General features: G+C 39.7%; 3 protein-coding genes across 4 annotated transcripts; all 3 read left to right on the top strand.

Moving 5' to 3' along the window:
- Window positions 1–928: 928 nt before the first annotated feature.
- LOC144655943 (steroid 17-alpha-hydroxylase/17,20 lyase-like) lies at window positions 929–8,299 on the top strand. Of its 2 annotated transcripts, XR_013571224.1 has the most exons (4): window positions 929–1,176; window positions 4,982–5,139; window positions 5,871–8,090; window positions 8,123–8,299. XR_013571224.1 is itself a non-coding variant. In XM_078516132.1 (3 exons), exons 1-3 carry the CDS (start codon window positions 968–970, stop codon window positions 7,040–7,042), a joined length of 1,539 nt encoding a protein of 512 aa, XP_078372258.1. In that variant the 5' UTR covers window positions 929–967; the 3' UTR covers window positions 7,043–8,299. The 2 variants fall into 2 exon arrangements, 1 of the variants encoding a protein (XP_078372258.1); XM_078516132.1 differs by having other exon boundaries at window positions 5,871–8,299.
- A 930-nt stretch (window positions 8,300–9,229) lies between these two features.
- Window positions 9,230–17,678, top strand: LOC144656856 (steroid 17-alpha-hydroxylase/17,20 lyase-like). The gene is made up of 3 exons (XM_078517097.1): window positions 9,230–9,758; window positions 11,385–11,542; window positions 14,052–17,678. The coding sequence occupies exons 1-3, from the start codon at window positions 9,550–9,552 to the stop codon at window positions 15,221–15,223; spliced, it is 1,539 nt and encodes a 512-aa protein (XP_078373223.1). The 5' UTR covers window positions 9,230–9,549; the 3' UTR covers window positions 15,224–17,678.
- Window positions 17,679–17,905: 227 nt separating this feature from the next.
- Window positions 17,906–23,904, top strand: LOC144657064 (steroid 17-alpha-hydroxylase/17,20 lyase-like). The gene is made up of 3 exons (XM_078517357.1): window positions 17,906–18,114; window positions 20,055–20,212; window positions 21,489–23,904. Exons 1-3 carry the CDS (start codon window positions 17,906–17,908, stop codon window positions 22,658–22,660), a joined length of 1,539 nt encoding a protein of 512 aa, XP_078373483.1. The 3' UTR covers window positions 22,661–23,904.
- Window positions 23,905–24,198: the final 294 nt, after the last annotated feature.

Here is a 24,198-nt window from a genome sequence, read left to right as displayed (position 1 = left end):
GATAAACAAGTGATATTATTGTGTTGCCATCAGGAACTTTAGATCTCAGCTTGAAAAAGTCAGGCTGATTTTTTTTTAAGTTTTCTCCCTGTGGTCTGAAAACACCTAAAACTTATTATGGCTACTTTCTTCCTTCAACAACAATTTGCTTTTTATCTCCATTTGATGTAGTAGGTGCATTTTCATGAAAGAGAAGACCATTTTTTAGTACTTTTTCCTGAAAAGCATTAAAGTGGCTACATGTATGTCACGGTATATTAGGTAATTTAGTTATTTTCGTTATTTAAGAACTCTAACTGAAACTTCAAATTGGCAGGGCAAAAGTCTTTTATTGGCAAAATCACGGCCACATAACAAACAAGATGATTTCGAGCATTGTAAATGACACTTTCATACAAATTAAGATAAACTTGAAAAAAGTCGGACCGACGTTTTTCAAGTTTACCCAAACGCAATCCGTTTTAATCTTCGCGAATTTTGCCCATCCATGCCCCTTTTTGGCCTTTCTGTGTTTCTTTTGAGTTTTTCTACAGTTTTAAACCGTTATTGTGATATTTCAATAAAATTGCGTGACATAACCCCTTTAAATCCCCATGACAGTGTTCCATTTAACACGAGCACTCTCGCCAGTGGAAGTGACCGTTGCGTCCTTCCGTGTAGTTGCATGTGCCGCACCTGCGGGTCTTTCAACAGGGAAGAAGTACAATCAACTGCTGCTTACATTTCAAATTATTTGACCCATATAGCATAAACGATCATTTCATTCACCTGATGCAAAACAGTCGGCTCAAATAGGCTTATGGAGCCCGTTGATTGAAAGAGCGGACTGTTCAGTATGTATGTTGACGACGAGTGTATGAACGTGTCAATTTGTGATACTTTGTAATAGAGAACTGTGTGGTCTTGCGTGACGCTATCCTGCATTAGTTGTACACTGTCAGTATCGGGTATCTAACATTCGGTAAACATGGAGTCGGTGCTTGCCACGATTTTCGACTCTCTTAGCTTTGGCAATGTTCTTTTGCTGTTGCTTCTGCTGGTGATGTTGCATTATCTGATGGTGCTCTACGAGTTCAGAAACATGCCGCCGGGTCCACGCTTAACGACTCTCCCTGTTTTAGGGAACCCATTTTCCCTCGACTTTAATGCGGAGAATTTTACCGACACTTTCAAAAGGTCAGTGCGTAGTTCCCGTAGTTTCTCTAGTTTATGGTCGATCTTCGGGACAGTGTGTAAGTACTGTTTGACGGATATAAAAAATGGGTTAATACGTTGATAAGGTTCTGAATTCAGAGGCAAGGCGATTGCACATCACTGTCAGTTTCTTCTGAAAGGACCATCAAAGGAATAATCACATCGACTAACAAGCAATGCAGTAAAGGTTTTGTCTTATTTAATACTTCAATGCAATATTTTTTCCAGAAATCAATCAAGCCTGCATGTCGGTTTTATTTCAGTTGTCTCTTTATCCCGTTTTTTGGTTCTTAAAGTACCATTTATACTCCTTCGAATGTTTAATTTGGTGGATTTCGCAATCCGGCTCTCTCGGGTTTACTTAGTAAGATGACATGTTTATACAATGCATCTGCACATGATGTTAGATTTGCATATTCAGCGCCATCAAATTTCGTTGTTCACATCTAAGTAAAAGACGAAACACGAAAGAGACAAAATAGCTTGATGAGTTCTATTGGATACGGTAGATAAAAGTTCCAAAGGGTCTGTATGAACAATTACAAGACAGCGTTTGACCTTCGTTCGGGCGAATTATCGTATATCGAATGTTATAATAAAGTTTCGATATGACGTGCGCTTTGATTGGTTGAAAAAGCGTGATTTATATGAGAGTAAAAAGCAAGGAGCTCACGCCATCCGCAAGGTCTGATTTTTGCCTTGGCATTTGGAGCTATTTGACCAAAATTAGTCGTTCTTCTTGGTCCAGACAAAGGCAAAGAAATCGAGCTATTGGTCTTCAATAAACAACAGTAGTGTTTATAAAACTGTACGCAAATTACAAGTAAAAAAAGCTTAGTGAAGAAATTATTCAACATGACACGAGCGTGGGACAAAGAACAAATCTGAGTCCCCGACGTGAATCGAACCCATGGCCTCCCAGATACCGGTTGGGCGCTCTAACCAACCAGCTTGCTCTTACATCCGCTCCGACGCCCTCAGTGAAAGCAGATAGTACGTTTCATTATATAAGGATTAAAGTGTCTATCCAGCCTACAGGTTTTTTGTGGTTTTCGTATCTCTATAATGCATAAACAAGTTTTCTAAAAGAAATTTTTGGATTCCGCCACTTTTTCGCTGCAAAATCGAGCTTTAAAGTTCCCGTTTCGGCCACGCCCAAAAAAGTTGACCGGGAGTCAAGACCAGAAAGAGTCTGGGTTCCAGACCGGCTGTGACGTCAGGTCAGGAACCGCGAAATCTTGCCGCCATTTGAAGTCAGCATTTCTTCTGTAATAGCGAGGAGATACTGACGGTAGAAATATACCAGATAGATGCGTCGTTGCGGTATGCTTGAATACTCCAAACGAAGAAAAGGGTATTGCGCTGCATTTTGGGGTGATATGAGAACAGAAGCAAAGGCTAGAATGCTAGAAGGAAAAAAGAAAATGGACTTCGTCAAGTTAAAACGTGCAAAGTGGAATCCGAGTGCTTCGTCTGCCGTCTGTGCTTGCTACTTCGCTCCCAGGGATATTACAAGAAGACATTTCTTTGAAAATCTTCAATGCCAACGGTCGCTGATCTAAGATGATATTGGCATTGTTCCTGTGCCAAGATTTCACCGGAATACTTAACTTTGTCCAGTCGAAGTCGTCATCGGGTATTGATTACTCATTATTCATTTGATTGAGTGTCTGTTCTCGAACGACAAGACACGCGTCTCGCTAGACGCCTTAAAAACTACAAGTAAACGTCGCCAACTTCCCAAGAGATTTTTATTGCCTATTGTCAACCATCGTGTAGAAATAATAAGCGAGCAAGCGTCGCCAAGCAAAGATAACATGTAGCTGAAGCGACGTTCGATTTGTCGACCAGTCAAGGTAAAGCGAATTATTTCTCCCTCGAATATCGCTTGAATTTCTATTTCTGTTTCTTTTAAGTCTTGTTCATAAAGTCTTATTAAAATGTGATCTTTATAATCGAAGTCACTGCGCTCGTACGTAGCTTTTCAGGGTTTCAACTCCCATACATGTAAAGTTATAATTTTATCGATCGGTCTCTGCAAGCGCTATTGTTTTTTAAAGTGCGTACAATGATAAGTTTAATAAAGCTTTCACAGCCTAAAGTAAGCATTGTTACAACGAAAAGAAAAGTTTTTCTAAGTTATAAAAGTTAAAATCGATAGGTTAATCTTTTTTGAGACAATCAGTCGCACTTATCATAAGCGCGTGTTGTTGGCATTTCTAAACGCGTGAAAAGTCGCTTGTAATTTTATTAGGCTGTAACAAGAAGGACTAAAGTAGCTAGTATTTTAATAAGCTGTTATAAAAGGGACTCATAAAAGTAATAAACATGTTTATTAATATCAATCTTTTGCGTATCAACTAAGGGCACATTTATTTGCAACATACGCAAATCTACCGACGCGACAAGTTTCGATTCAAAACAAACAAGCATACCACTTTCAAGTCAATGCGTTGTGTGCGTGTCAAGGGCAATTTTCGGGAATAATAGTGCTTACAGTCTATTCGTTATATTGTTTTCATTTTCGTTTCACATCTGTAATGAAAATTAAAAGGTATACAGCCTGAGAATGCAGATCGATTTCCGTCCGTCGTTGTAGGTTTCGCGACGCGTCAAGTTTCCATTCAAAGCTTTCTGGAGTGAATTTGCGTACAAAATGCAAATTTAACGCGCGGAGTGAGTGTTTGAAAAAAGTATCTATATACCGGTATGTGTCTAATTCCACTCTGTTAAGCTGGTTTGGTAATTTTCGTTCCCTCTCTTCAATAAGTTGCTTCTCTCGATTATATTCTTCTATCCATGCATCGTCCGTTAGAGGTTCTTGAGAGTAAGCGCCTTCTTCTTTGTTACTGATGTGAGTAATTTGCCACAAATAAACGCACGCACTGGCTGCACGAAGAAAATCACAGAAAATTAAATTGATAGTTAAAACGTAACGCCTTGTCACGAACATTAGTCACGGTACAAACAAGAACGCCAGATCTTGAGGAGATAAAAAATGAACACAACTTTATGTTCTTCATTTCAAACTCAACTCAGCAGTTTGAAAAGATTTACCCGCAAGCCTTTCAGAGTCTTTCTTTCGTTATTGCCATGTCGAAAAGTACACGTTTTTATCGCTCCAATTCGGCAAGATTTCATTGCACAAAAGCTCAAGTTTAGTTTTTGTTTGATAGCGGTTGTCTCATTAGCCAATCAAATCAAATGAAACATTCGTAATATAACAAGCGTTGTGATTGGTTAAAAAAGCGTACCTTATAAGAGTATGAAGCATGCTTGCTGACGACCCCTTTTGAATCGTTTTGAGGTAAAACGAAGTGAATCAGTCGGGAAAATGATGACTTCTTTATCAAAAAACAAACAAAGGAGGCGGTAATAGAACTCAAAAAGTAGGGCGAAACACTCGCCTAACGGCTCGTGTTTCCCCTTACACTTCTTTCGTGCTATCGCCGCTTCCTGCGTGCTTTACAACAGAACAGAGCACAGTCAAGGCTACTTTAATTTATTTGTTAACCACTCTACAAGCGCAGCTTATTTTGTTGAAAAATCATATAACACAGAAGTTGTCAGCTACTTTTGTTTACGTTAATGGACCTTGACAGAGAAACGTAATCGCTTCTGCATGCATTCCAGGCTTTTTATTTCAAAAATTTTCACCGAGTTACGTGGTGTTTACTAACAGACTCTTTTATTTATTTCTTTTGTTACTCTTTCGTTCTTTTTTCTGCCAAATATAATAATTACAACAAGAGCTTTTCCAACTTATTATAATTTTCTTATTTTACAGTGTTAGGGAAAAATATGGTCGCGTTTTTTCTTTTAAACTTGGAAGCCACAAGTTCGTGATGGCATCAACGCCTGAAGCCGTTAAGGAGGTGCTTGTAAAGAAGTCTGCTGATTATGCCGGGAGACAGCAAACATATTCTATCGAGATAGGAACACTAGGTTAGTGGTGCAATAACCCTAATGCGTAAAATAATTTAAAATCTGAAATGGAGACATAACGAATGATCCAGTTCGTTATCCGTTCTAGTGTTGAATGGTATTTACAGTAAGTGTAAGTACTCTTTTCAATTTTTTTTGGATTCATTGCTCACATTGGCGGCAAACTATTCATCATTCTAGGAAAATAAAAGTTTCAAGTAATAAGAACTTACTTGTGAAGTGAGTTAGAGAAAAGCTTTTGGAAAAATTCGAATAAGCAACCACAAACTCATAAATTAAACTGGTGAATGTAACAAGCCTAAGATTTCAAGTTTACCCGAACGCAATCTGTTTTAGTCTTCTCGAATATATTTTGTGCATCCATGCCCCTTTTTGGCCTTTCTGTGTTTCTTTTGACTTCTACAGTTTTAAGCTGTTATTGTGATATTTTAGTTACTTTTATGACCATTTGATTTGCGCCGAACTGAAATTGCCTTAATTTGCATGACATAGCCCCTTAAGTGGTAACCTATGTTTTTTCTTATCTTATTTACACATTACTAAGGGGTACGCTTTACAAAAGCCGGTTAACGTAAACCTCACCAGTGTATGTACGGGCTACTAAAAAACAAATCAGACGTTTGGGACCATTTACAGTAAAATAATCATTTAAAAGATATCGTGAGACAAATGACATAACATCACTTATATCCTGATTTAGCTTTAATTATACCCCCTTTAATTAATTGCAGGAGGTAAAGATATCGCACAGGGTAACTATGGCCCTGCCTGGAAATTCCATCGCAAACTCTTCACAACAGCCTTGCGTCAATACATCTCTGACATTCCTCTCATAGAAAGCCGAGTCTCAACACAGGCAAAAAAATTGGTGCAGTTTATGGAACAACAAGATGGCAAACCCTTTGACCCCGCAGATTGCTTGCAACATACCGTTGCAGATGTTATTTGTGGCGTCACGTTTGGAGAAGGTTACGACACAACCAATCCTGATTTGAACAAGCTTTTGAAACTTCACGTAGACGCTGTAGCAGATGCTGAAACTGCTCAGTTGGTGGCCATGTTGGATTTCTTTCCATTTGCAAAGTACCTACCCATTAAGGCTTATGATCGCTTTGTTAAGCCTATTCTTGAAATTTTTGACATCATCCGCAAATTTTTAAAAGAGCGAGAAAAAAGTTTCGATCCAGACAAACCCGTACAAGATTTGATCTCAGGTCTCCTTCACGCCAGACATGAAGCCGTATCCGGTAGTGATGAGGTGCAAGCGGCTTTTCTCTCAGATGACTACCTGGTCAACACCATCGAAGACATGTTTGGTGCCGGCTACGAAACCACAAGTACCACAATGAAATGGGCAATAACCTTCTTGGTCAACTATCCAAAGTACCAAGAGGATATTCAAAGCCAGTTGGATGAAGTAGTTGGTGAGCGAAGTCCCTGTTTGGATGATCGACCTAATCTTCCCCTCATTCACGCGACCATTATAGAAACGTTACGCGTTGGAAACGTGGTGCCCCTTGCACTTCCTCACTTCACTCTAACGGATACGACCCTCTGTGGCTACCGTGTTCCCAAAGATACCATCGTGTTTCCAGACACCGAATCTGTTCATCTGGATCCCAAGTGCTGGGAAAACCCCACCGTGTTTAACCCGTACCGCCATATTGACGAGGATGGCAAGTTGATCACCAACCAAGGCAATTTTTATCCTTTTGGAGCTGGACGCCGGGTGTGCGCTGGTGAGCCTTTGGCTAAAATTGAGCTGTTCTTGTTTCTCTCGTGGATGTTCCAGAAGTTCACTTTCATCGCCGAAGAAGATGGTCGTCCACCAAGCATGAAGGGAGTAGCAGGTGCTACCCAGTTTCCAACTCCTTACAAGATACGTGCAATCAAACGGAAGTGACCTTACGTTTTTAATCGAACAGAAGCTTACGTGTGTGTTTCTCTATAGGTGTAACGTTTTTCAGTAACTGTGGAGGATTTATATTCACATTATAACCGTTTTATATTCACATTAAACAAGAAAATCAGGACGAGTTTTTTGTTTGCTTAAAGTTCAGCAATTGCTTCTAGGTCGTAATCTCCAATGTCTTTAAGTTGTTTACTCGCCTCATTTTGTCGTCTTCAACCTTTATAAGTAATGATTTGAGACGGTTTTGTCGTCCTCAATTTATATTTGACGGTATTTTGTCAGAAACGAGTTTTCCATATTTTAATATGAATTCGCTTAACGATTGGCTCCATAAAAAGGCGTGACTAGGACGACGTGTGAGAATTGTAAGATTCCAGAAGTCTTTTGATTGATTGTTTTCGACTCAGTTCGACCAGTAGAAAATTCACTATAATAAATTACCTTGTAAACTTAAGCTGACAACTAGCATTAATCCAACAAAACAAGTGAAGCGTTTTAAAAATCGGGTGACTGCAGACCTCACTAGTGACAGACAGTAATCCTTGCACAAGATCAAACGCTCTGATAGCTAGGCTACCTCAGTGTTTGTTTTTGACTCAGTTCGACCAGTAGAAATTTCACTATGATGAATTATTTGGCACACTGTTGTTATGAACTAGCAACGGACTAAAAAAACTAATAATTGTGTTCCAAAATTGGTTGATCATCATTATCAACCTCACTAGTTATGGACAGAAGTCCTTGTACAACGTCAAATGCTCTGACAGCCAGGCTAACCGAATGGCTTCAACTGAAAACTTCAGTGTTAAAATATCATACGTGTTAAAATGTTAAATATGGGTAGGACGTTATAGCAGAATCTAAGATTTTGAAACAATCAGAGGTTAACTGGCTCTTACAATTAGGAACTATTGAGGTGTTTAGAAACATCAGAATTTTTATCAGTTAAAGTGTGCCTGGTAAAAAGATGCGCGAGAAGCCTGACTAAGTCTTAAAATGTAGCGTGTATCACAGTGTTGAGGGTTGTTTACAATTTGCTGTTATCTTATTGCTAACAAAAACCTTGTATAGGTCTGCTTTGTGATAAACTGCTTTGCAGATATACTACGAGTCGTGTATATTACGATCTTAAATGAAATCTAAAATGGGATGGAAGAACTTTCATGTATAAATTTCAAAAACAGGAAGTTCGGGAAAAGGTTTGCAATCAGTTTGTATGAGAGCGCAAAATACATGACGCTAGACGAAGCTCAATGTCTGTTAATAAGTGTTCTTTCTGACCTTTTGCTAAAAAAGTTGAACTGCTTTTTCGTTAAAAAAATGTTGCGTGATTAACAGCGTGACACTCGCCACGAGAGTTCTGTTATAGTTTCGACTGCCCTTATCAGTTCCCAGGTCAAACGTCTTCCACCTGACCTTTTTGTTATTTGTTACTTTAACCCGCAGCAATCAGTAAATATAACTTTTATCTTTCGTTTCTATTTTATATTAATATATACCACATAAGTGAATGGTGCTTTTCGCGCGAGTTAATTGGTAAACTCGGAGGTGATTAGCAAAGAACTATTCGACTCCACTTCGGTGAAAAATTGTTAATTGTTTGCCCTTTCTTGCTGTTCAGCTGCATTTTGTTTGTGATCTAGGCTTTAATTTCTTCTTGACTAAACTTGATTTAAAAAAAAAAAACTGTTTCGAAACATTTCGAAACATCCGTTGAAATTTAGGGCTAACAAGAACAGCACAGAAAATAGGCGTCTTTAAAATAAGAACTGGCCCAATTTTTCGTTATTGGTTTTTCCTGAGCCTAAAACCCTTCCGATCCTTCACCCTCCCCTCCCTCTCTAAGGAGTGACTTACTACCTGTACCCTTCCTCGCCTCACAGTCTTCCATGTACCTTCCATGAAGCTTCCAAGCGCCCTCCCCACCCTCCACGCCCGGCCCTACCCTCCATCTCTGCGCATACCACTCCTTACCCTCTCATCCCAACACGTTAACAATGTTGGCTGCCGCGCGGGAGAGTGACGCAAATCAATGACAAAATTTAAACCTTGCAGAAAATAATGTTGTTACTGGTACACCCTTGTCGTACGTAACAAACGCATTCTTGATAGAACCCCCTGATTAAAGAAGCAGATTGTTTTGCATGTTGACAAATGAAGAGTGTTTGAGACAACATGTAATATATTGTTATTCGCGGACTGTTGCTGTACACGATGCTCTCAATGTGATTTTTCTATGGCATGGGCAGCGAGAGAGTTCCACTTTGCTCCCTCTTTTGTTTCCGGGCTCCTTCTGCCGGCAGGCGCACCACACAGATGACGTAAAATAAGAAAAGATAAGAAACAATACTACTCGGCTAAAATACAAAGAATAAAAAACAACGGTAAAACAATGATTTCATTTGCATGTTGTTCCTGCAGAAAGGCAATCTAGCGTGACGCAGTCCTGCATCACTTACACACTGTCATCTTCATCGGGTATCTGACAATTGGTAAACATGGCGTCGGTGCTTGCCACGATTTACGATTCTCTTAGCATTGGAAATGTTCTTTTGTTGTTGCTTCTGCTGCTGATGTTGCATTACCTGATGGTGCTCTACGAGTTCAGGAACATGCCGCCGGGTCCACGCTTATCGACTCTCCCTGTTTTAGGGAACCCATTTTCCCTCGACTTAAAGGCGGAGAAACTAACAGACGCTTTCAAAAGGTCAGTGCGTAGATACGAATTTTTCCCAGTTTTGTGGTCGATCTTCGGGTCGGTTTGTAAGCACTGATTAACGGATATAGAATCTGGATTGATACGTTAATAATGCTCTCGATTTGAGAGGCAAGAAGATAGCATATAAGCACTATTAGTTTCTGTGCTTATGAAACGACCATCAAAGGAATAATTCTATTGACAAACATTAAAGGTTTGCCTCGATAATTCTTCAGTGCAATGTTTCCCATTTTTTTTAATCAAGTCTGAATTTCGATTTTCTCATGATCGCGTATTTTAGGCCATGAAGATACCACTATTACTCGTGCAGATGTTAAGTTTCGTGGATTTCGCAATCGCTTGTTTATTTTTGTACACAATGCATCTGCACACAAAAATTTCACAGTCAGATTTGCATACATCCAGCGACATCAAATTCCATTGTTCACATCTATTTTAATAAAAAGGGCAATTACATGCAACGGCAGATGAGTGATTTATCAACACTCTCGAAAATTGTAATTAAAAGCCCTTCCACTGCGAGGACGTTCAATCAGTCAATCAATAATTTATTTGCCCTTTATATTGATAACAGGAATTTCATAAATTAAATATTCCGTCTACGGCATCCAAAGAAAGCAAAATTTTGAGTTATTTTGAACGAAAAAAAAAACAAAGAAGGTTAGGCTTTTTATCTCATTTATTTGGCGTTCTTTAGTTCCTTTTTTGCCACTCTCGTTTGTGATTTTTTTTTGGCATTTCAGCCGCCTTTGTGAGCGATGAAACATTTTTTTTGCAGAAAGTGTCCAAGAGAAGGTCAAGTTTTCTTCGATTTCCAGAGAATAAATTCGTAGATTAAATGCGTCTAACTCTGACCTAATTAATTCCATCACGCTCGTTAAGGCATGCATTCTAACGCTTTTTCCTACTTTATCAGCTGATCACGAAAAGTGATGACTTCACGTTGCAAATGGTTCAATGAACATAATCCCTCCTGCACGCCTTTTGACGCGTCTAGCAATCCATGGGTCGATAGGACTGGAAACTAACTACACGAATAAATGTTAAAGGAAATCAAGTTAAAGTCATCAAGAAATCGCCGCGTAGAATACAAAGCAAAAAACATAGAAGGGCTAATACAAAGTATAAAAAAATTATATTTTATGAGTTATATTAGATACAGTAAACATGAGTTTCTACATTCTTTTAATACAAAGGACTTGTATGAACAATTACTAGACAGCGTTTGACCTTGATCGCTCGCGAGAAGTATCATATATCGGATGTCACTCTATAAGTTACCGCAACCTTTTTTTTTGTTGAACAACCAATCAACATAGAAGTAGTTGTCAGCTTCTTTTATTTACGTTATTTTTTAACAAATTTCTGAAAGACCCCGTGTGAAACGCCGTCGCTTTTGCGTGCATTCCGGGCTGTTTATTTTAATAATTTTTAATTCTCAAAGATTTCACAGAGTTTAAATTGGATCGAACGTTTGAAAAAGATTTTCACCGTGATTCTCGGTATTTACTAACAGGCTCTCTAATTTCTTTCTTTTGTTACTCTTTCGTTACTTTCTGCCAAAAATAATTATAACAGAAGCTCTCCACTTATTATAATTCTCTTATTTTACAGTGTCAGGGAAAAATATGGCCGAGTTTTTTCTCTGAAGCTTGGAAGCTACAAGTTCGTGATGGCGTCAACTCCTGAAGCCGTTAAGGAGATACTTGTAAAGAAGTCTGCCGATTATGCCGGAAGACAGCAGACATATTCTATCGAGGCAACCACACTAGGTTAGTGGTGAAATAACCCTGATGCATTAAGTAAATTGTAATCTGAAATGAGACATAACGAATGTTAGTGGGAAGTGGCCAAAACTGGACAAAATCAGAAAGTGACACCTTAAGCGCCAGAAGGTAGTAACTATTAGAAACGAGCATCGAGAGCGGTTTGATCCAGTATGGAATGTTATAATGATCATTCGCTATCCTTTCAAGTGTGCATAGGTATTGACAGTGAGTGCAAGTACTCTTTTAATTTTTTTTAGTGGCTTCATTGCTCACATTGGTGGCATGCTAGTCATCATTCAAGGAAAGTAAAGCTTGTTAACATTAAAAAAGGGGATTCATGTTCAAAAGTATTAAAGGAGAAGTACACTCCAGAATGGCCATTAATTTTTTTTACGCCAATAAAAAGTTTATGCAAAGATATGTTATTCACCAAAATTTCAGCTTCTAACGAGCGCTTAAACCCTACGAAATCCTTTTCTGAAGTAGCCCAAAACTCGACAACTGAACGCCGCCATCTTGGAGCTGTTAATGTATGCGTGACGTCAAAGAGCTCAGCCTGAACTTGAGCGGGAAAATTTTAATTACTTCAAACTCCTTGTTTCTTTGTAGTGGCTTTTGTTTGTCAAATTTCCTGTTTGTGCAGCTCCATTTTGCTTAAACAGAGCTCCAAGAAATACAAAAAGAGGTATTTCCGTTTTCACCGTTTTTCAATATTTAAAGAACAATTGCTCAAAAGCGGACAGAAATATTTGTGTGTTCCGGCGTTAAATCGGGGTCCGATCGAGTTCATTATCGAAGTGCAATTTTCTGCAACTTTTTCCTTCGAGACCCTCGATTTTTCTCGTCGTCCCGCTCGACAAGCTTTCTCTGGGTCTCCGAGGATGATCATGTTACCAGTGTTGCAGTATTGCATACGGTACGTGCATGTTGCAATCAAGATTTGTGACAAACAGAACATAAACAACCAATAAGTCCATAAACGGCAATGTCGCCAATGTCCTTCGCGGTAATAAACGTCCCCCTCCACTGTTCGCGTCAGTCATGACGACATGAATGCAAACATTGCTGTTTCGTTTTGTTTACAGCATCCATCCTAGTTATTTTACGCCGGACGTTTCCTTGAACATTATAAAAAATTACCAAAGTAGCAGACCGTACCAGTTTGTCGTAGCAGTGCTACTGAAAAGAATATATTTACTTCTTTGCTTGACCACAAATAATCGCCGGGACCTCGATCAAACGCCCTCAGGATTTATTTAAAAGTTACCCGGCGTTTATACGAAGCCGGCCTTTAATCGGGGACCCGCGTTTAATCGAGAAAATACGACGAAGTCAACAACAACAACAGAGGGTTTCTCTGGTTGATTAAAAATCCTCCCTGAAATAAAGTAAAAAAGTGAAATAGCATAATCGTAACATTGGTTGGTATTGCGTCTGCCTTTTTCTTTTTTTGTGGGTATTTTAACTCAGGAGACTGTATCTGTGATCTTCTTCGAAGCAGTCTTCCGTATAGTTTTCGGAACACACAAATATTTATGTCCGCTTTGCCAGGAGTTTTTCGTTTCTGCCCATTCTTATAATCCATTCGTGAGCATTTTTTCTTTTAGATATTGAAAGACGGTGAAAGGTTTTTTGTATCTCTTGGAGCTCTGTTTGAGAAACATGGAGCTGCACAAACAGGCATTTTGACAAACAAAACAAAACAAGGAGTTTTGAGTATTCAAACTTCAGGCTGAGCTCTTTGACGTCATGCATACATTACTAGCTCCAAGATGGCGGCGTTCAGTTGTCGAATTTTGGGCTACTTTAGAGAAAGATTTCGTAGGGTTTTAGCGCTCGTTGGAAGCTGAAATTTTGGTGAATAACATATTTTTGTAGAAACTTTTTATTGGCGTAAAGAAAATAAATGGCCATTCTGGAGTGAACTTCTCCTTTAAGAACTTACTTGGGAGTGAATTAGAAGAAAGCTTTGGGTAATTTCCAATACGCACCCACAACCCATTTTTGAAATTGGTAGAATATACCAAGCTTTATAGACAATTTGTAGATCCAATCAACTGGGCCCTTTGCACGATGCGGTCACAAAATGGTACAAAATCAGCTATGACGGGCTGCAAGTTACGCAGTGGGACATCCAAAGAACAAAGGAAGGAGAAGCTAGATTGGTGCGAGTCGCTTTTACTCTGAATGTCCCACTGCGTGTTTTGAGTCCCAGCATGGCTGATTTTGTACCATGTGACCGCATTGTGCAAAGATCAGACTTATTTGCTATGGAAACCTAAAGTAGCGTGTACGTATGTACAAGTATGAAAGATTAAGCAGGCGGCAATGGCTAAAAATGGGGGGGGGGGGGGTGGGGGATAACAGGGGCCAACAAAAAATTTACTTCAAAAGTTAAGTACCATTTACTGTAACAGATTATTAAAAAGATGTCTGGAGACCAATGTCAAAACATTTCTTATATGCTGCTTCAGTTTTAGAATTACTCCCTTCTCCCATTTGTTAATAACAGGAGGTAAAGATATCGCCTTCGGTAACTATGGCCCTGCCTGGAAATTCCATCGCAAACTCTTCACAACAGCCTTGCGCCAATACCTCTCGGACATTCCTCTCATAGAAAGCCGAGTCTCAACACAGGCAGAGAAACTGGCGCAGTTTATGGAAGAACAGGATGGCAAACCCTTTGATCCCGCAGATTGCTTGCAACGTGCAGTTGCTGATGTTATTTGTGGCGTCACATTTGGAGAAGGTTACGACACAACCAATCCAGATTTGAACAAACTTTTGCAACTTAACGTAGACGCTGTAGCAGATGCTGATAATGCTCAATTGGCGACCATCTTAGATTTCTTCCCATTGGCAAAGTACCTACCTATTAAGGCTTATGATCGCTTTATCCAGCTATTCTATGAAATTTTCGACATCATCCGCATATTCTTAAGAGAGCGAGAAAAAAGTTTCGACCCAAACAAACCCGTACAAGATTTGATCTCAGGTCTCCTTCACGCCAAACACGAAGCCCAATATGAGAGTGATGAGATGCGAGAAGCTTTTCTGTCTGATGATTACTTGGTCAACACTATTGAAGACATGTTTATTGCCGGCTACGAAACCACAAGTACCACAATGAAATGGGCAATAACCTTCTTAGTCAACTATCCAAAGTATCAAGAGGATATTCAAAGCCAGTTAGATGAAGTAGTTGGTGGGCGTAATCCACGTTTGGACGATCGACCCAATCTACCCCTCATTCACGCGTCCATTATAGAAACGCTACGAGTTGGAAACGTGGTGCCCCTTGCACTTCCTCACTTCACTCTAACAGATACAACCCTCTGTGGCTACCGCGTTCCCAAAGATACCATCGTGTTTGCAGACACCGAATCTGTTCACCTGGATCCCAAGTGCTGGGAAAACCCCACCGTGTTTAACCCGTACCGCCATATTGACGAGAATGGCAAGTTGGTCACCAACCAAGGCAACTTCTACCCTTTTGGAGCTGGACGCCGGGTCTGCGCTGGCGAGCCGCTGGCTAAAGTTGAGCTGTTCTTGTTTCTTACGTGGATGCTCCAGAAGTTCACTTTTATCGCGGAAGAAGATGGTCGTCCACCAAGCATGAAAGGAGTGTTTAGTGGTACCCAGTTTCCTGTTCCTTACAAGATACGTGCAATTAAGCGGAAGTGATCGTACATTTTTAATCGAACAGGAAGTAACGTTTTCAGTAGCTGTAGTGGAATTCTTGTGGTCGGATTGTTTGGAACTTGAAAAGAAATCTGACGATAGCATAAACCGTCTTATATTCACGTTAAACAAGAAAATCACGACGAGTCCCGTCCTATTCCCCTATGTCTTAAAGTCATTAACTCATCTCATTTCGTCGTCTTGAAGCTTTTTAATATTTTGAGACGGTGTTGTCATCCTCAATTCACATTAGACGGTATTCTGTCAGATACGAGTTTTCTGTCCTCTATCTTCTAATATAAATTTGCTTAACGATTCGCTCCATAAGAGGGCGTGGCTAGGGCAAAATGTAACAATTGTTAGAGCCCAAAAGTCTCTTGTTTGTGTTTGACTCAGTTCGACTAATAGAAATTTCACTTTAATGAGTTACGTCGTACACTCAAGTTGAGAACTAGCATCAGACTAACAAAACTATTATCTACTTCAAATTTGGCTTACCGTAAACCTCACTAGTGACAGACAAATAAGCCTTGCACAAGATCAAATGCTCTGATAGCCTGGCTAACTACTGGCTTCATCTGAAAAGTTTGGTGTTAAAATATTGTAGGTGCTAAGATATTGAGTTTGGGTGTTCAATTCAGATTTCAAACTGTTAATGTAAAAAGCTTCCTTTAATTTAAGACAATATTTTTTTATGTAGATGCCTACGAGAACTTTTAATTGTTAGCCGCCAGTTTTTTATCGATCGGAAGACAACCCAGATTAAAAGTAAGATAACCAATTTGAAACTATAATATATTTACTAATTTTTACAATTAGGAAAACTATTGAGCTGTCTAAAAACATGAAAACTTTTATCAGTTAAAGTGTGCAATTTGACCCTTGTTGAAAAATGACGAGAAATTTAATTTCACTTGGTCTTACCTTGTAGCGTGTAGTGTGTTTTCTAAATTTTTATCTTATTGCTAATAAGAACCTAGTATGTATTGTGATAAACTGTTATGAGAATATGCTAAGAGTCCATTACATCGAAGTTATTGATGGTCTCAATAATTAGAATAGGCTCTTCTGAAATGGAACGGAAGGAAATTTCCCAAAGAACTTGAGTTCGGGGAAAGGTTTACATCAGTTTCTATAAGAGCTAAAAATACAACAATCTTGAAGAAACTGAAAACCTGTTAAATTATGTTCTTGCTGCTCTTTCGATAAAAGTTTTTAAAACTGCTTTTTCGTTCAAAAAGGTTGCGCGGTTCATAGCGTGACGCTCGCCAAGTGATGTACATTATAGTTCCAACTGCCCTTATCAGCTTCCAGGTCAATCGCCTCCCCCCTCCCCGACCTTAAGCCGCGTTTACACGGGCAATTCACGTTTGATCGTGTAGATGACAGCAATTATTTGTTAGCAGTCCAAAGTTTAGTGCGCCAGTAATGACCTTGGACAGCAGAGATACGCACATAGATACGTGCACACAGTGCTCAGTGGGAGATTGGGAGTCTGGGGACCACTGACGCAAAATTTACCACATCTTATGTGACAATTCGGGCGACAATTCGTCTACACGAGCAATATTTTGACAATTTTAATTTGTCACATAAAACCTGACACGCCAGGTCTTAGCAAATATATTTGTCACAAAAAAATTGACCATTTTTTCTTATCTACACTAGCAAATAAAATTCTCACATATAATTTGTCACATTAAAATTGGTCGTGTAAATGAGCTTTTAGACACGTTTTAAAAACATCATATCTGTTGCTTTAATGCACAGCAATAAATAAATATAATTACTGTCCAGGTACACTTTGCTTTGTCTTCTTTGACTCTACTTGATTTTAAAAGCCATTAAAAAATTACTTTCATTTCGAAACAGGCGTCTCTAAAACATGAACTATACTTACCTGGTCCGGTCGTTTGCTTTTGGCAATTGTTGATTATTTCGAAGGTGGAGGATTAGAAGGCGAAGATCGAACTCAAACAAACGATTTATAAAACAAACAACAGTCGCTATTTTACACCACGCACATGTCCATTACATAGTAGGACTGCGACCACCAAGTGTCGAGATTACATTGCATACATGTAGGCATGCAATATGAGCTTCCTCGTAGCCTGACTAGCAGAGCGTTACTTGCTCGGTATAATAAGTTTTCATAACTATTACCCTCGCCGGTGTCAATGATGAAAAAAACGGGATTGTTAAAGGACCCTAGTCAGCCACACCTTTGTTTTTATTTACATACGAGAATTGTGGTATTAAATTTAGCTTGTCAAAACGAAAGAGTTCACTGTGAAACTGTTTAAGGCAATTAAACAGACTTCCAGTAACACAACTTACAGCAATGCAGTAAGATTTCGCTTCACCATGCAATTTTCATAATATCGATGCCATCGAAAATGACGGAGGCTGACTAGGGTCCTTTAAGAATGTTATTGCAATAAAGAGTGTACGAAACAACCCGTCGTGATATTTTGTAATTAGCGAACTGTGGTTGAACGTGATGTGCTCAATGTGATTCTTGTGCGGTGAGACTGTTCCTTTTAGCATCTTGTGTTCTTTAATTGTTTTCCCAAGGTTTGCGACAGGATTATAATCTTGCGTGACGCTACTTTATTGATTGTATTCTTGCGTGACATTACTTTAATTTATACCGTCATCAGTGTCAGGTATCGGGCATTTGGTATTATGGCGTCGGTGCTTGCCACGATTTACGATTCTCTTAGTTTCGGAAATGTTCTTCTGCTGTTTCTTCTGCTGCTAATGTTACATTACCTGATGGTGCTCTACGAGTTTAGGAACATGCCGCCTGGTCCGCGTTTAACGACTCTCCCTGTTTTAGGGAACCCATTTTCCCTCGACTTCAAAGCGGAGAAACTTACCGACGCTTTTAAACGGTCAGTGCGTAGTTTCCATCTGAGTTCCTCCAATTTTATGATCGACCCCCGTGACAGTTTGTGAGGATGTTTCAACTGATATAAAAACTGGATTGATAATGTTTCTATTAATTTTGGTCGATTTCGCAATTGATTTTAACGTGGCATGTTTACTTGCACATAAAATACTCACAGCGTGACACATATCCAGCGACGTCAAATTCCCGGGGTATCCAATCGAACGTTCGGTAATCGAACTCAATCGAACACCAATCGTTCGATTGGGTTCGGTAATCGAACATAATCGAACTCACAATAAAATTTGGTCAATCGAACTCAATCGAACGTTCGATTACCGAACAGTGAACAATCGAACTCAATCGAACGTTCGATTACCGAACTCCTGTTTGTTTATACTGTGTACATATTGTACGGTGCACCGTTCCCCTAATCCTTTTTTGGCGGTTCACCATACCCCGGGATACGACGATTGCCCGCACAATAGCCACGGGCACACCAGTCAGCAGTCTGCCACGTGGGAGAAATTTTGCCAAAGGTTTTGAATCTCTGCAAGCTTTGGTCAACCCAAACAGAAATGTCTAGAGCGTCAAGAACCCGAAGCGATTTCCAGGAGACCCGGGAGGAGACTGCATACATCGAAATTACATGTACTGTAAAAGGTTATCAAGAATGTCCTTTTAGCGTTGATGTGGGAGAAGAGTTTGGAATTTTTAAGAAGATCGGTTCCAAAGGAAGAGCGTTTAAAGTGACTGACACTAGAGGCCAGTTAGGACATCTTGAACGGGCGAAATATATTTTACTAAACATTGACATTCAGTTCGATATTTGGACGTTTTTATATTTATTCCATTCAATAAAAGTTGATTTTGATTAGCCCTGCGTGATTTACTTATCAAGAGAAAGAGTCCGAACAAAATCGAACCCGATTGAGTTCGATTGTGTTCGATTATGTTCGATTGGTTCGAAAATCGAACTCACAGCAAAATAGATGTTCGATTTTGTTCGATTACCGAACCCAATCGAACGATTGGTGTTCGATTGGGTTCGATTGATTTTTGGTTCGATTTTGTTCGATTGGATACCCCGGGCAAATTACATTGTCCATTTCAAAGATAATAATCAAAAGCCCTTTGGACTTTTTTATATGATCAATTTGTATATATAGGGGATCTTTACAAAAAGCTCGCTGAGCTTGCTTAAGATCTCCTAGCCTTATGTAACATTCTGTCTTAAATCAACTTTGAAATTTGATGTATGGGATGTAAGGCAATAAAGATTCATATAATCCTTAGAATAGAACTCTTTAGCCATGTATGTAAATTGCCCATTTCAAAGCATGTGATGTTCTCCAGAGAACTGACCCTTTGTCTATCTGGAAATTATTCATTCATTTCAACGTGAGTTTGTTTGAAGTTGAAAGAAATAATTCTCAAGGGTAACATCACGTGGTCTGAAATGGGACAACAAACAAACGAAGCTAAAGAGGTCTATAAACATCTCAACATATTAAAGTACAGCTTATTTAAAAACTTGTCACCCCAAATACGTTGACCCTGATCGAGAGTTACCTCAGTACGTGCATATCGTATTGGAAATGTCACGCTACAATATAACGCAACTTTTATAAAGCAGCAAAAGCAATTTAAATTTTATTTTTTAGTAGATGAATGAGCTTTCAAAGGGAAAAAATATGTATTTGGGGAATAAGAGTCTAAATGTTTAATAATGGAACAAGTGATTGGTGTTCTCAAGGGTACAATCAAGGCAATACGTTATTACCTGCCTTTCAGGAGGAGCAAATAGGCATTCCAGTAACAGACTGTCACCAGACAATTCTTTTAGAAGCAGGCAGTTTTAAAAATGTGCGGTTTATGCAAATTTCTCTCGCGTTCTTATAATAAGGCCAATGGTGTAAATACATTTCTGTATATTCTGTTCAGTCTCAGAGAAAATTATGGCCGAGTTTTCTCTATAAAACTTGGAAGCTACAAGTTCGTGATGGCGTCAACACCTGAAGCCGTTAAAGAGATGCTTGTAAAGAAGTCTGCTGATTATGCCGGAAGACAGCAGACATATTCTATCGAGATAGGAACACTAGGTTAGTGGTGCAACAACCCCGATGCAATAAGTACTCCCGACCGGACGTCATATGTGGGTTGAGTTTGTTGTTGGTTCTCGTCCGTGCTCTGAGGGGTTTTCTTCGGGTTCCTCGGTTTCCTTCCTTCGCAAAAACCAACACTTCTAAATTCCAGTTACCCAGGGAACAGGGGATGAAGAGCCACTCTGTGGAAATGCCACTGCAAAAATCCGATTCCCGTTTTTATTTATTAATTTAAATTGTACTATGAAGTGGAGATACAACAGATGAAATAGCCGTTCTAATTTGATTCAGACGCCGATCTTTTCATGAGCCGAACCTAATTCCTTGAATTAAGTACATGAAAAGATCGGCGTCTGAATCAAATTAGAACGGCTATTTCAATTTGGAACGGCTCACCCGTTCCTCCCGCCTGGCTTGGCCGAGAATTTCGCCTGTGGAACGCCTTTGGAACGGCTTTGATTCAGACGCCGTACTTTTCATGTGCCGATCCTAATTCATAAATCATTATAATGTATTTTGAAAACTTTGATTGGTTTTATTGGATCTATATTAGGAACGGCCTCGGAACGGCCAAAAAGTACGGCGTCTGAATCAAGAGGCGTACTTTTGTCAATTTGGGTCGGTCCAAATTCGAATTGAGTTTGGCTCATGAAAAGTACGGCGTCTGAACCGGGCCTAACTCGAAGATACTAGCTATGTATTCGAGTGTTAAATAAAGTCAATGTATGTATATATGTATGTACCAACAAACTCATTTTAAACATTGGTAGATATACCAAGCTTCTAGAGACATTTTGTAGATCTAATCAAATTGAAAAGGAATCTTACATTCTTCTATTAAGTATATGGTTTGAACCCAGGGATGCGCTTCACAATAAAACGTCTAAGGAAAACCTCAACATTGTACGTGAGATATGGGGGAGGGATCAAGTGGGAGTGGATAACAGGGGGGGGGGGGGGTGGAAACAGTGGCTTACAAGCTGTAGTGATTTAACATGGACGGCGGAGCATTTTTCCAACTGGGGGGGCTGACTAGTGACTTGAAGTGAGGGGGCTTAAGAGACTCTTCTCTTATTAACTCTTTATTTTTTCTGTAAAAGTGGGGGGGCTAAAGCCCCCTCAGCCCCCCCGGCTCCGTCGTCCCTGTTTAAGAAGGTTGGTACCATTTACAATATCAAATTTAAAAAAGATATCGTGAGGCAAATGTCAAAACATTACTTATATCCTGCTTCAGGTCTTAAACTGACTCCGTACTACCATTTGTTAATAACAGGAGGTAAAGATATCGTGTTGGGTAACTATGGCCCTGCCTGGAAGTTCCATCGCAAACTCTTCACAACCGCCTTGCGTCAATATCTGTCTGACATTCCTCTCATAGAAAGCCGAGTCTCAACACAGGCAGATAAACTGGTGCAGTTTATGGAACAACAAGATGGCAAACCCTTTGACCCTGCAGATTGCCTGCAACGTACAGTTGCTGATGTCATTTGTGGTGTCACGTTTGGAGAAGGTTACGACACAACCAACCCTGATTTGAACAAACTTTTGAAACTTAACGTAGAACTGGTAGCAAATGCTGACGATACTCAGATGGTGACAATGTTAGATTTTTTTCCATTTGCAAAGTACCTACCTATTAAAGCTTATGATCGCTTTCTTAAGCCTATCTTTGGAATCTTCGACATCATCCGCGTATTCTTAAAAGAGCGAGAAAAAAGTTTCGATCCAGAACAACCAGTACAAGATTTGATCTCAGGTCTCCTTTACGCCAAACACGAAGCTGTATCCGGAAGGGATGAGGTACGAGAAGCTTTTCTGTCTGATGATTACCTGGTCAACACTATTGAAGACATGTTTATTGCCGGCTACGAAACCACAAGTACCACAATGAAATGGGCGATAGCATTCTTGGTCAACTATCCAAAGTACCAAGAGGATATTCAAAGCCAGTTAGATGAAGTACTTGGTGGGCGGAATCCACGTTTGGACGATCGACCCAATCTTCCCCTCATTCACGCGACCATCATAGAAACGCTACGAGTTGGAAACGTGGTGCCTCTTGCACTTCCTCACTTCACTCTTACAGATACGACCCTCTGTGGCTACCGTGTTCCCAAAGAAACCATCGTGTTTCCAGACACCGAATCTGTTCACCTGGATCCGAAGTGCTGGGAAAACCCCACCGTGTTTAACCCGTACCGCCATATTGACGAGGATGGCAAGTTGGTCACCAACCAGGGCAACTTCTACCCTTTTGGAGCTGGACGCCGGGTCTGCGCTGGCGAGCCCCTGGCTAAAGTTGAGCTGTTCTTGTTTCTTTCGTGGATGCTCCAGAAGTTCACTTTCATCGCGGAAGAAGATGGTCGTCCACCAAGCATGAAAGGAGTGTTCAGTGGTACCCAGTGTCCTGTTCCTTACAAGATACGCGCAATCAAGCGGAAGTGATCGAACGTTTTTAATATGACTGGCAATGTCTGGGAAAATTACCCCATTGTCGTTCGCGATAAAAGCTTAAAAGCGCGTTTGTTTGAGAAAATAACGTTTTTCAGTAGTTGTAGAGAAATTGTTGTAGTCGGATTGGCTGGAATTTGGAAGGAAAATTTGATAATCGCCAAATGCTTGTTAGAAACGGAAAGACGGGTCCCCCGTCTCATTTCCTCTCTTAAACGACTGGAAAATCCTAGGGAAAACTCGGCTAAGTCGGGAAAACACACTTATATTTACAACCGAGATTATCAGGCCGGCCTTTATGTTTGCTACACGGGAAAACACAGCAATTGTTGTTTGGGTTTTAATAGTAACCTGGCCTCGTACTCGTCCCTTCTCCTGAGTCTTTTTAAAGTCATTTACCCGTCTCATTTCATCATCTTTAACCTTGATTAGTCGCCATTCTGTGCCTCTTCTAACAACTCTATATATGAAAAGGGCTTGGCGAGGACGACGAGAGCCTATAAGCCGTTTGATTGTTTGTTTTTGACTCAGTTCGACCAGTAGAAATTTCACTACTATAAATGATGTCGTACACTTTAGTTAGGAACTAGCAACAAACTAAAAACAAAATAATTGTGTTATAAAATTGGTTGACCGTCATAATCAACCTCACTAGTGACGGACGGAAAGCCTTGTATAAAATCAAATGCTCTAACAGCCAGGCTACCTACTGGCATTATCTGAAAATTTAGGCGTAAAAATGTTGTAGGGGTGGAAATATTGAATTTGGATGTTCAATTCAATTTTTAAACTGTTAATATTAAAAACTTCCTTCACTTTAAGACTGTAGGATGTTTAAGCAGAATCTAAGATTTTGAAACAATCAGAGGTTCACTGGCTTTTACAATTAAGAGAACTATTTAGGTGCTTCAAACACTTTTATCAGTTAAAGTGATTAACCCTTGTTGAAAGATGGCGAAAAGTCTCACTAGGTCTTCAATTGTAGCGTGTAGCATGTAGAGTGTTCTTCAAATATCTTATTGATATTGCTGTAATTGTTATTATTATTGCTGTATGTTTTTGTGATGAACTGTTACACGAAGATGCCAAGAGTCACATACATCGCAGTAATTTATGCTCTCAATAATTAAAATAGGCTCTTCTGAAATGGAACGGAGGGAAATTTCCCAAAGAAGTTCGGGCAAAGGTTTGCAATCAGTTTGTATGAGAGCGCAAAATAAAGTTAAGTTAAAGTTAAAGTTTAACTTCTTTTTCTTGCAGGCGTAAAAATGGAAGGGGGAGGTAGGAGAAGAACGCGAAGGGGAGAAGGGAGGGAACGCTTGCTAATAGAACCAGGTTTTTTGCATCTCGCCCACCAATTCTCTAGTGTTCAAATTACGAAATTGTTAATTAACTATCAACACGTTCACTAATCAGAAAGTAGAGCGTTCCTGTTCATTAAGTGAGAGAGCAGGCTTCCCTTTCCCTTCTCTCCAGTCCTCTCTTCTTCCCTTTTTTCCTCTCCCTTATTCCTCCCTCCCCCTCTTCTTCTC

The sequence above is a fragment of the Oculina patagonica genome, chromosome 6 (assembly GCF_052425735.1).
Source record: "Oculina patagonica isolate OP01 chromosome 6, crgOcupat, whole genome shotgun sequence".
Classification (NCBI taxonomy): domain Eukaryota; kingdom Metazoa; phylum Cnidaria; class Anthozoa; order Scleractinia; family Oculinidae; genus Oculina; species Oculina patagonica.
Note: the sequence above shows the minus strand (reverse complement) of the source record. Positions and strands in the feature narration are given on the sequence as shown.

What these genes read in the sequence shown, in the direction of transcription:
- LOC144655943 (XM_078516132.1), top strand. Translation starts at nt 968, where the DNA reads ATGGAGTCGGTGCTTGCCACGATTTTCGACTCTCTTAGCTTTGGCAAT. An exon ending in TTTACCGACACTTTCAAAAG is followed by an intron (nt 1,177 to 4,981) that starts GTCAGTGCGTAG and finishes CTTATTTTACAG; the next exon opens with TGTTAGGGAAAAATATGGTC. An exon ending in TATCGAGATAGGAACACTAG is followed by an intron (nt 5,140 to 5,870) that starts GTTAGTGGTGCA and finishes AATTAATTGCAG; the next exon opens with GAGGTAAAGATATCGCACAG.
- LOC144656856 (XM_078517097.1), top strand. Translation starts at nt 9,550, where the DNA reads ATGGCGTCGGTGCTTGCCACGATTTACGATTCTCTTAGCATTGGAAAT. An exon ending in CTAACAGACGCTTTCAAAAG is followed by an intron (nt 9,759 to 11,384) that starts GTCAGTGCGTAG and finishes CTTATTTTACAG; the next exon opens with TGTCAGGGAAAAATATGGCC. An exon ending in TATCGAGGCAACCACACTAG is followed by an intron (nt 11,543 to 14,051) that starts GTTAGTGGTGAA and finishes TGTTAATAACAG; the next exon opens with GAGGTAAAGATATCGCCTTC.
- LOC144657064 (XM_078517357.1), top strand. Translation starts at nt 17,906, where the DNA reads ATGGCGTCGGTGCTTGCCACGATTTACGATTCTCTTAGTTTCGGAAAT. An exon ending in CTTACCGACGCTTTTAAACG is followed by an intron (nt 18,115 to 20,054) that starts GTCAGTGCGTAG and finishes TATTCTGTTCAG; the next exon opens with TCTCAGAGAAAATTATGGCC. An exon ending in TATCGAGATAGGAACACTAG is followed by an intron (nt 20,213 to 21,488) that starts GTTAGTGGTGCA and finishes TGTTAATAACAG; the next exon opens with GAGGTAAAGATATCGTGTTG.